The sequence below is a fragment of the Protobothrops mucrosquamatus genome, unplaced genomic scaffold (assembly GCF_001527695.2).
Source record: "Protobothrops mucrosquamatus isolate PMUCROS unplaced genomic scaffold, P.Mucros_1.0 scaffold212, whole genome shotgun sequence".
Classification (NCBI taxonomy): Eukaryota; Metazoa; Chordata; class Lepidosauria; order Squamata; family Viperidae; genus Protobothrops; species Protobothrops mucrosquamatus.
In genome coordinates this window covers 237,873-249,866 of record NW_015386566.1, presented here as the reverse complement: position 1 = coordinate 249,866, position 11,994 = coordinate 237,873, and the positions used below count along the sequence as shown (strand labels likewise).

Below are 11,994 nucleotides of genomic sequence, written 5' to 3'. Positions count from 1 at the left end.
GTAAGGGGTTGAAGAGAGGAAAGGTTTTTTTTCCCTGAATAGATGGGACTTCATGTTGATGGTAGAAAGTCTGATGTTTTTTGTGAAAGAACAAGGGTTGGACTCTCGCTTTATCTTAATTTTTCCACCTGCCTCCATTCCAGCTTGGAGATAGCTCTGGTGAAGGAAATGAATTTGTAGAGGAAGAAGAGGAGGTGCTGTTACGCTCAGATAGTGAAGGAAGTGACTATACTCCTGGCAAAAAGAAAAAGAAAAAACTTGGGCCTAAGAAAGAGAAGAAGAACAAAACCAAGCGTAAGGAGGAGGAAGAAGAAGAAGATGAAGATGATGATTCTAAGGTGAATCTGAAACCTTCTGCTAAAATTATTTGTTTAGTTTGAGATTATGCCGGCATGGACTACCTCAGTTACAGTTAAAAGATTATCGTTCTACTTCCTGAACCGTGTAGACTTGGTGTCAGTCTTGTCTTTTTCCTTTGCTCAGTTTCTCATGTGGTACTTCTTTGGTAAAATGCTTTTTTGTGACTGAAAAGAGTTTTCAATTTGAGACTTGGTCTCTGATACTACCTTCTGTATCCTTCTTTTATTAGGAACCTAAGTCCTCTGCCCAGCTTTTAGAAGACTGGGGCATGGAAGATATTGATCACGTTTTCACAGAAGAAGATTATCGCACTCTAACAAATTATAAGGCTTTCAGCCAGTTTGTCAGGTATGAGTCTGTTTTGTCCCTTATGTCTCAGTAATACTGCATTAAATTATGCATAACTAAATAGTTTTAATAAAGCATGAACTGTGAACTGGAAATCTAAATAGTTGTTTAAATTGCTTTTAAAAAAAGGCCAGCTATTCTTTCTGTGCCTCAGTACCTCAATTGCAAAGCAAGTTCATTATACTATTGAGCTGCAAAAGTAATAACCAATGCTGGTAACTTATGTACTGTTATATTTTCCATACATTATTGCAATATCTTATGCCTGAGGATTTAGTTTTATAGATGTTGAGAACCCTACAAATTGGTTCAGTGTTGTCTATAAGAGAAAGAAAATAGTGTTAGAGATGTTTTTCTGTTTTGATTGTGTTAGTATCTCATATTTTGGGGAGGACATAGCCAGTACACAGAAAATTGTCTTGTTTGGCGGGAATGATGTGATTATTTAAATCCCACTCAGTCAAGCATGACCTACTAGTGCTCTTTTCTTCTTCTTCTTCTTCCCATAGGCCGCTTATTGCTGCAAAGAATCCTAAAATTGCTGTCTCAAAAATGATGATGGTTCTAGGGGCCAAATGGAGAGAGTTCAGCACAAATAATCCCTTCAAAGGGAGTTCTGGAGCATCAGTGGCAGCGGCCGCTGCCGCTGCCGTAGCTGTTGTGGAGAGCATGGTAACTAACGTGGATGCTGTTCTTCCTCAGCCTCCTGTTGAAGTGCCACTTCGAAAGGCCAAGACCAAAGAAGGAAAAGGTGAGGGGAAGCTGTAGCTATAGAGGTTCTTTTTTTAGAATATGGCTGGCAACCCTAATTTTCTTAAATGTTGTTAATATACTGAGTGTAGTGCTAGATGCCTATTTAACTGGGTGGTGCTATCTTCTAGGCCCCAATGCACGAAAAAAACCCAAGGCTAGTCCTCGTGTCCCTGACATCAAAAAACCCAAAACCAAGAAGGTGGCACCTTTAAAAATCAAACTCGGAGGATTTGGCTCCAAGCGTAAAAGATCGTCTGTGAGTTTTTTACTTTTCTTTCTGGTACTTGGGTGTAGAAAGTAGAGTCTACTACTTCAGGCAGTAGCTTCCTTCAGCATTCATGAGAGTTATATTGGGAAGAGGTGGTTATTGTTACATCTGCATATCTAATGTATTTGTTCTTCTTCAGAGCGAGGAGGATGACTTGGATGTTGAATCAGACTTCGATGATGCAAGTATCAATAGCTATTCTGTGTCAGATGGCTCTACCAGTCGCAGCAGCCGCAGCCGTAAAAAATTAAGAGCAGGAAAGAGGAAAAAGAAAGGTACTGAACTCTGATTAAAGTGAGCTCCAAGAAGTACAGGATTCAAGAATAGGATGGGTTTATGTGTTTGAGGTTGGAACCTGCCTCAAATCCATAAAAGAGAATTTTCTGCTGTTAGTCTTGAAAAAGAATCAGACTGAAAGATTCTGGAATGAAGTCCTATTGAGAATATAACAAAAAAAAAATCTTAATCACTGGTGGGATTCAAACTGCCATTTCTACAGCTGTTAGTTATCTGAATTTTCAATTGTAAATCTTTTATCTAGTTAATTCTCTGATATAAGTCTGAACTACATTTATTTTGCTTAAAGAACCTAACTACTTGATCGCTTTTAAATGCTTTGAACACTATTGCCTCCATTAGGAGAAGAAGATTCAGCTGCAACAGTGGATGGCTATGAGACAGATCATCAGGACTACTGTGAGGTGTGCCAGCAGGGGGGAGAGATCATCCTATGTGATACTTGTCCTCGTGCTTATCACATGGTTTGTCTGGATCCAGATATGGAAAAAGCACCAGAGGGCAAGTGGAGCTGCCCCCATTGTGTGAGTTTGGGTTGTAGAAGACTGGGAAAGAGGTGAATGCTCGCTAGAACTTACAGCACTTGGAGCTAACAGTTTGCTTCTCCTTTAGGAAAAAGAAGGTATCCAGTGGGAGGCCAAAGAAGATAACTCTGAGGGTGAGGAAACTATGGAGGATGTTGTGGGGGATGCAGAGGAGGAAGATGATCACCACATGGAGTTCTGTCGTGTCTGCAAAGATGGTGGAGAGCTTCTCTGCTGTGATGCCTGCCCTTCATCTTATCACATACACTGTTTGAATCCCCCTTTGCCAGAAATCCCCAATGGCGAATGGCTTTGTCCACGCTGTACTGTGAGTTCTTAACAATAATTTGTAACTAGTGTAAAATGTAGCATAGAGTTTATTGTGGGAATGGTGACTTTATGAGGTTAAAGGTGTTTTATGAACTTTTATTCCTAAAGAGAAGTATGTAAGCGTGCTTTTGAATAATTTGTTGTAGACATTCTATATTTTATTAAAAAATGAGCCATGAATGTCTTTGTGAACAGAGTGATAATTAAGTAGGAAATACTGTTCTACCCTGGGTAGGAGCTACTAGAACATGGAGTGGAAGGAGCTATGATAAAAATAACTAGACATCGAGGCCAGATTTTTCAGATGTTAGCAGAAAATCTTAAGTTTATTTCCTAATGGAATTTTATCAAATCAAGAAATCTTAATGAGGAATTTGGTAGCTTAAAGAAATATCTGGACCATACAGTGTTAATACAGTATTAAAACAGAATATATATTGGCACTTAACCCACCACCATAAAAAATTCACATGTACGCAAAACATTTTCTGCTTGTTTGTATGAACCACTCTTTTGGATTAATTAAAATGGTTCACTAGTTATAAGCTATCCTGGTTTTTCTCCACTTGCCAATTTCTAATGGTCCAAATACTGGAATTCTGCTTTTATTGCTGTACAAGACAAGTTGTTATGAAGTGTCCATCTTGAGATTGGTTAAAAGGATCTGTAAGGCAGGCTATGATACCTACATATTAGACAGTTGTCCTTCTGTTCTGGCTATTGAAGATGCCTAATATATTAAGTAGAATACTGTGGTTCTCATTGTAGTCTAATTTTGATTATTAATCCTGAAAAGGAATATGGAATGAGTTTCATAGTTTAAAACTTTCTGGGATAGAATATAGATGTGTGGATCTTGTCCTTCTAATAGAGATATAATGAAAGTATTGGGAAGCTTTAGCAAATGCTAGAGGACCCAGAGCAAAGAATTTCTAATGCCTTTACACATCTTTAGTGCCCACCTCTGAAAGGCAAAGTGCAGAAAATCTTGACATGGAAGTGGGGACAGCCTCCATTACCAACTCCAGTGCCACGGCCTGCTGATGCAGATCCAAATGCACCTTCTCCAAAGCCTCTGGAGGGAAGACCTGAAAGGCAGTTTTTTGTCAAGTGGCACGGGATGTCCTACTGGCACTGTTCCTGGGTTTCCGAGCTGCAGGTAAGTAAAAGCTGATCTTTCAATTGATCAGGGAAAGGAAACTGGCTGGCCATGTTCAAATGATGTGTAATCTGCTTGTATCCCAGCTGGAACTGCATTGCCAAGTAATGTTCCGCAATTACCAACGTAAAAATGATATGGATGAGCCACCTTCAGGAGACTTTGGGGGAGAAGAAGAGAAGAGTCGCAAACGGAAGAACAAGGACCCCAAGTTTGCAGAGATGGAAGAACGGTTTTATCGATATGGGATTAAACCAGAATGGATGATGGTCCATCGAATTCTCAATCATAGGTTAGGAAAATAAGGAACTATTATCTGGAAAATAAACCTGTACATGATTATTCTGAAAGTACAAAGGGTGAACATGCTTATTTGGTAGCCATTACTACTGATATCTCAATTCTTTTAGTTAGAAATCAATCTACTTTTGCAAAACTGTCAAATTGTGTGTATCTTAAGAATATGCACTTGGGATAAACTATTAGTGGATGCCTGTTGTTTTTCCATTTTTTAACTAGTGGATTTCCAGAATGGGGAAAAAAGATTAAGCTAAATCTTCTGCTTCTGTGGACTAGGTTTATTTGGAAGGTTATGTTGATTGCCCTCTGTTTTTCTTCCAGTGTGGATAAGAAGGGGAATGTTCATTATCTTATTAAATGGAGAGATCTAGCATATGACCAAGCTTCTTGGGAAAATGAAGAGGCAGAGGTACAGGATTATGATATCTACAAACAGGCATACTGGAACCACAGGTAAGAATATGAATTTAACTGAACAGTAAATTTATAAGGAAAAAAGAGGGGGGAAATCCTATTAAATTGATACTGTTAAGGAAACTGTAATTATCTGGAATTTATCTAGCCTACTTTCTGAAAGAGTAGGAAAACTCGTTATTTTATTTTCCATATATTTGCTATAGCTCAATTTGTGTGGGTCTCTTCCTGAACAGGGAGTTGATGAGAGGTGAAGAAGGAAGACCAGGAAAAAAAATAAAGAAAGTGAAATTACGAAAACTAGAGAGACCACCAGAAACACCCACAGTGGATGTAAGTTAATGGATTGGTGCAGCCTTATGGCCATACAGTTTTCATATTCAGTTTGGAGGATAATATTTTTAGTGGGGTTTTGTTATATATTTTTTTATAGAAGAAACAAATGATTTGGCCATCATATTCTTTTTATAATTTCTGTGTTTTATGTGGCAATTTAGTACTATCAGAACTATGTTAAGCTAAACAAAGCAGAATATTATCTCTGGTTGGATATGTATTAGATGTCTAACAGCACCTATTACCTTCCAAGTAGCAGACTCTTTTCCAAGGTTACTTGACTGTCAATCTGCAACTGAAGTATGATATTGGGAAATGGCTTTGTTTGGGTTGAAAGAGTTGCATACAAATGCTGTGGATGTTCTTCTGAAGTCCCTTTAGGCCTTTGAATCTGAAGCAGCACCCCAATAATACATAGGTTTGCTTTAAAGAGATGCTTCAGTTAAACAGCTCTAGACCTTGTTAAAGAATGACCATTCTGTTTGCCAAAGTTGAAATGATTTTTCTAACCTCAGCAGTTCTATTGAGTATCCACTCTGGTCATGGCAAGGCATCATACTATATAATTATATTGTGTGTTCTATACACAACGAATCTTATTAAGTTCAGGGATGAGCACAATAGGTGATGTCTATGGATTGATAAGCAAGCGTAAGAACCGCTTTATACTGCATCCCAAAGATGCTTTTTCACGAGGCAACTGGACTTTCTTGTTTTTCTTTGAAGACGTTTAGTTTTTCATCCAAGCAGCTTCTTCAGCTCTGACTGGATGGTGGGGAATGGAAGGATTTATTCTCCTTGCAGACAGCTGGTCATTTGCATTCTTTTAGAGAGTCGTTGATGCCACCTGGAGGCGTATCTGTGTCAGGTTCACCTGAGTAGTGCAAATGGGTGTGGAGCCTTCTTGGAACTGTTGAAAGGACTGTGTTGTAGAGTGGAAATAGATAATGCCGTATCCCTCCCCCTCTGTTGAGAGAGGGCTGTTCAATTTTGACATAGATGGCCTCTTTGACCCCTCTTTCAAACCAACGGTCCTCTGTCCAAAATGTGGACTTTGGTGTCTTCGAAAGAGTGGCCTTTGTCTTTTAAATGCAGTTGGGCTGCTGAACTTTGTCCTGATGGGTTTGTTCTCCTGTGTTGTGCCATACGTTTATGAAAAAACATCTTTGGGACAACTATGACATGGATAACTTGAGAATCTCCATAGGCTTTATGCTGCAGTGATAAGACCACACTTGGAATGCCGTGCCCAGTTTTGGTCACCATGATACAAAAAAGATGTTGAGACTCTAGAAAGAGTGCAGAGGAGAGGAGCAAAGATGATTAGGGGACTGGAGCTAAAACATACAATGAACAGTTGTAAGAACTGGATATATCTAGTCTAACAGAGAGAAGGGCTAGGGGTGACATGCTAGCAGTCTTCCAATACTTGAAGGCCTGTCTTAGGAAAGAAGGGGTCAGTTTATTCTCCATAGCACTTGAGGGCAGGGCAGGAAGTAATGGGTTGAGTTCATTAGAGGGAGATTCACCTGGAACCAAGGAGGAATTTCCTGACAGTGAGCACAATAAATAAGTGGAACAGCCTGCTGCCAAGAGTTGTGGGTACTCCATCACTGGAGGTTTTCAAGAAAAGATTGTACAACCATTTGCCTGGGATGCTATAAGGACTTTTACCTTGGAGAGCAGGTTGGAGTAGAAAACTTTCAAGTCCCTTCCAACTCTTATTCTGTAATTCAGTAAATGCCACTTGATACATTTTCACTTTGTGAGAAGCAAAATAATTATCACACCATCTTTTTTTCAAATGTCTTCATTTTCTTTTGTTATTTGTAATAAACTTGAAACTTGCACCTGCTCTTGGCAACATTGTACAACCAACCAGAATTAAGTACTACAGGTAGTTCTCGACTAACAACCATTTGTTTAGTGGCTGTTCAAAGTTTACAGTGGCACTGAAAAAATAGACTTATGATTGTTTTTCACACTTACATTGCAGCATCCCCATGGGTTCAGATGCTTGGCAACTGGTTCATATTTATGACAGTTGCAGTGTCCCAGAGTCACCTTTTGCAATCTTCTGACAATCAAAGTGGAAGACATTACTAATTTAATAACTGCAGTGATTCACTTAACAATTGGCAAGAAATGTCATAAAATGGGGCAAATTTCAACATCTGTTTCGTTTAGCAGCATAAATCTTGGGCTCAATTGTGGTTGTAAGTCGGGGACTGCTTGTATTGAAATGTTCCATTAATCCATTAGGTTAAGAAGGAAATGAACTAGTTTTTAAATAAGTAGCATCACATTTTCATAAATATTTGGCATTGAAAAATAGAAATGTTTCCTTACATTTTCAGTGTTGAAATTAAAAAAAAAAAAAACCCACGAGAAAACATTAAGAAAAACCTCAGTAGATAGAGGCTTCCAAAAAAAGAAAAGAGTCAATTCTTGATATTTAAAATTTTGGATGCATGCAAAATTATAGTAATTTCCCCTTTTAAAGTTGATTTTGGAAATGGTTAAATAGTCCAGTAATATTCCTCTCCTTCCTTCCCTTCTCTTGGCTTTCTCATTGTCTTTCACTAGTTAGCCAATTAACTTGTACTTGCATTTTAATAGAACAACCAATCACTACTTCATTAATCATACACACACATACAGAGACACAATACATTGCCTGAGCATATTGCATATGGAATAGTACACATGTAGGACCTAGACTTAAGCTTCTTCAGTTTGCACATGTAGCTAGAATTATGATGGAATCTTAATTGATTATGCTGATTATTTTAAATAATTATTATGGAATCATTGAAAGTGTTTTATTTCTACTGCACAGTTTTTGAAAAAAAATAATTGGATAATTGGATAAACTATTAAATGCTATTAAGACTCCTTCAAGTTCTGAAGCTTGTTTTACTGATCTTGAGCTGAGACACTAAACATTTTCATTTTCTCTTCAACCACTCTACAGCCCACGGTGAAGTATGATAGACAACCAGATTACTTGGATGTAACTGGAGGAACCCTTCATCCTTATCAACTGGAAGGCCTGAATTGGCTGCGTTTCTCTTGGGCTCAAGGCACAGATACTATCCTGGCCGATGAAATGGGTCTAGGGAAAACTGTGCAGACTGCAGTGTTTTTGTATTCTCTTTACAAAGAGGTAGGATTGCAGCATTCCATATATAATTCATAAACAGCATTCTAAAAATGTGTTTCCTGTTGCCTTTATATCAAGAGTTTATCTGACTCTAGGGCCATTCCAAAGGACCTTTCTTGGTGAGCGCTCCATTGTCCACCATCATCAACTGGGAGAGAGAATTTGAAATGTGGGCACCTGATATGTATGTTGTGACTTACGTTGGGGACAAAGACAGCCGGGCCATCATCCGTGAAAACGAATTTTCGTTTGAAGACAATGCTATACGTGGGGGGAAAAAGGCTTCCAGGATGAAGGTATTTTGGCAACTAATTTAACCAAGATTTTGCCTGATAATATTTCCGCTTCTCTAACAACTTAGAATTTCTACTAATGTTGAGTAGTGAAAACTTGGTATCTCCACCTTGTCTTTCTATTTTTTTTAATCTATACTTTCTAATCCTTACAGAAAGAGGCGTCCGTGAAATTCCATGTATTGCTTACTTCTTATGAGTTGATTACTATTGATATGGCTATTCTGGGCTCTATTGACTGGGCCTGCCTTGTAGTGGATGAAGCACATCGACTGAAGAATAATCAGTCCAAGGTTCATTTCTGTTCATTGCTTCATTTCTGTTTCTCCTGTAATTCTTATGCTTTATATCCAAAATTACAAGAACTTTCTTAGAATGGGTATTTTCTCATTTTTTTTCCTAAATGGTCATTTAAACTAATTTTTCAAGGAACTCTTGTCAGCTGCAGTTTTCTTGTGCTTTGTACTTGCACATACATGCCAATTTTTAATGTAGCTTATTCTTCATAATAAATCAGTATATTCTCTGAATTCTCCTTAGTTTTATGTACAGTTATAAATACTTTGCAAGAGAAATATTTATACTAATTATCAATTTTTTTAAAAAAAATTAGGAACAGTTTTGTGTAACTCAGATTGGAACTGATTCCTTAAAATGTTATTTTACTGTTGCCAGTTTAGACATTTGCTGAAAAATTTCTTGGTGAACAGAAATGGTTTTTATTTTTTGGATCACAGTTATGCATATTTTAAAATGTGTCATAATTTATGAAATCGTGCTTAATAGCTGTTTTATTTCTTTATGCACCTTTCAGTTTTTCCGGGTCCTGAATGGCTATTCTCTTCAGCACAAACTGCTGCTCACAGGAACCCCTCTTCAGAATAATCTGGAGGAACTGTTCCACCTCCTTAACTTCTTGACACCAGAAAGATTTCAGTAAGTCCTACAGTGCACCTAGGAGTACATTATTTATTTATTTGTTTGTTTGTAAACATCTACGTCGCTCATCTCACCAAGGCGACTCTAGGTGGCTTATTTTCCTCTCTACTTGAGGTTCCTGGCTTTCTTCTTATTTCCAGGTTTCTCTGAATTTCCATGTTTCTGTTTGAATTCCTTTATAGTAATTTGGATGGCTTCCTGGAAGAATTTGCAGACATTGCCAAGGAGGATCAGATTAAAAAGCTTCATGATATGTTAGGACCACACATGCTAAGACGTCTGAAAGCTGATGTATTCAAGAACATGCCTTCAAAGACAGAACTTATTGTGAGAGTGGAACTAAGCCCTATGCAAAAGTGAGTGTCAGAGAATAGTTGGCTTCTCTATTTTTATACTTAAATAATAATGGTTAAGTATCCTAATAAGCATCCACCTGCTTTGTTTTAGGATGTTGATTTAGAATTATCCTCTTTTTTTTGTCCAGTTTCCTACTGCCAATCTATTTCCTCTTACTACATTTAATGGGTGAATGGGAGGTAAAGGTAAATTTATTTTTAAAGGTACTCCTAAGGTAGGTGCTTGATTTTAAGGCAAGACATGTGAAAAACGGAAACCAATAATGTGAACATTAACATTTTCACAGGAAGTACTACAAATATATCCTAACAAGAAATTTTGAGGCACTGAATGCACGGGGTGGTGGCAACCAGGTTTCTCTGCTCAATGTTGTTATGGATTTGAAGAAATGCTGCAACCATCCATATCTCTTCCCTGTGGCTGCTATGGTATGTTCTGATTCATTCAGGATCTTGATTGAAAACCCATATCCTTCCATTATTTTTTTATTTGATTGTTTGGATATTGAGCTGCTTGATTGCCGGTACCATTATCAATCATTTTTTTCGGGTACTGGAGAAAAACTGTGTTGACAAGCACTTTAAATTTAAATAGGCTTGTTTAATAACTAACCAATGTTTTTCAGTTATGTTGATTTGGATTTAATAAAACGTTTCTCTCCAAATGGACTGCTAAGATTTTGTAATACTGTATGAATTGGCTCAATATTTCACATTTTTAAATTGATACGCTTGCTCTTGGGTACAACAATTGAAAGTCTTTCTTCAGGTAAGAAATACATGAGTATGGCAGCTGTGAAAGTGGTGAAGACCCTAAAGTAATAAGGATTATTTGAGCGAGATAAGCAATAAAGAAATGGCATTGAAATAATATGTACTAAATTAAATTGTAAGATATTTGTAACAAACCTGACCAAAACCAAGAAACTCGAGCTTTTAATCTCTCTCTCTCTCTTTCTTACTTTGTCGCCCTCTCTCACACACAGGAAGCACCAAAGATGCCTAATGGGATGTATGATGGTAGTGCCCTAATCCGAGCTTCTGGGAAGCTACTTCTGCTTCAGAAAATGTTGAAGAATCTCAAGGAAGGGGGCCACAGAGTGCTGATATTCTCCCAGGTAACTGAAAGGAACAGTATTTTCCTCTGATTAGGAGTAGCTATGTGTCACAGAAGCTGTTTATTTGATTATGGATTAGCAACATGTTTTCTACTGATTCCATTTATTTCTTTGTACTTTATAGATGACTAAGATGTTGGATCTATTGGAAGATTTTCTGGAACATGAAGGGTATAAATATGAGAGAATTGATGGTGGGATTACAGGAAATATGCGTCAGGAAGCTATTGATCGCTTCAATGGTATGAATATGATGGGTACACCCAACAAATTTACTTACCTTGGCAGGAGCTGTGACTTTCCCTTGCATCTTCCTCCCCTCCTCTGGCTAATATCTCTAAAATTGATCTGGCTGGTTAGACAAGCTTTGAAGGTGAAATGGATATTCCAAATTCTTGACAACTGGTGGCCTCTCATTTCTTTTCTCTAGCTCCTGGTGCCCCGCAGTTTTGTTTTTTACTTTCCACTAGAGCTGGAGGCCTTGGTATTAACCTTGCCACTGCAGACACAGTAATAATCTATGACTCTGACTGGAATCCACACAATGACATCCAGGTAAATTTGAGCAATAAAAATTTCCAAGATTGAATCTTGGAAAACAATGCATTTAGGGAGAATGCTGGATGAAATGGGTGAAAACATGGTTTGTGAGACTACAGACTGATTTAATGAATATCTGAAAGCCTTTTTTCATCTTCCTTTTTTTCCTGTCAGGCTTTTAGTCGTGCTCACCGAATTGGGCAAAACAAGAAAGTGATGATTTATCGCTTTGTTACACGAGCCTCTGTAGAAGAGCGAATCACACAAGTGGCCAAAAAGAAAATGATGCTAACACATCTTGTAGTAAGACCAGGATTGGGCTCCAAGACTGGTTCTATGTCCAAACAAGAACTGGATGACATCCTTAAGTTTGGTACTGAAGAGCTTTTCAAAGATGAAGCTACGGAGGGTGGTAAGAATCTGTGCAGTGTAACACAAAGTGAGTGGTTTACTTTCCTTTATTTACTTTCACATTTAGTCCTTTCTTGTCTACTAA

General features: G+C 37.9%; 1 protein-coding gene across 1 annotated transcript in view; it reads left to right on the top strand.

The window, feature by feature from the left end:
- Positions 1–11,994, top strand: part of CHD4 (chromodomain helicase DNA binding protein 4) — a gene marked incomplete in the record, with an annotated part of 37,015 nt that overhangs the window by 4,709 nt on the left and 20,312 nt on the right. Inside the window, 21 exon segments of the mRNA XM_015814002.1 lie at positions 144–338; positions 590–708; positions 1,218–1,459; positions 1,590–1,717; positions 1,869–2,004; positions 2,369–2,550; positions 2,639–2,878; positions 3,836–4,039; positions 4,126–4,331; positions 4,661–4,792; positions 4,990–5,086; positions 8,064–8,255; positions 8,348–8,548; positions 8,701–8,838; positions 9,360–9,481; positions 9,667–9,840; positions 10,128–10,269; positions 10,827–10,958; positions 11,083–11,200; positions 11,389–11,513; positions 11,673–11,937. Of these exon segments, the coding sequence (XP_015669488.1) occupies positions 144–338; positions 590–708; positions 1,218–1,459; positions 1,590–1,717; positions 1,869–2,004; positions 2,369–2,550; positions 2,639–2,878; positions 3,836–4,039; positions 4,126–4,331; positions 4,661–4,792; positions 4,990–5,086; positions 8,064–8,255; positions 8,348–8,548; positions 8,701–8,838; positions 9,360–9,481; positions 9,667–9,840; positions 10,128–10,269; positions 10,827–10,958; positions 11,083–11,200; positions 11,389–11,513; positions 11,673–11,937 (3,490 nt within the window).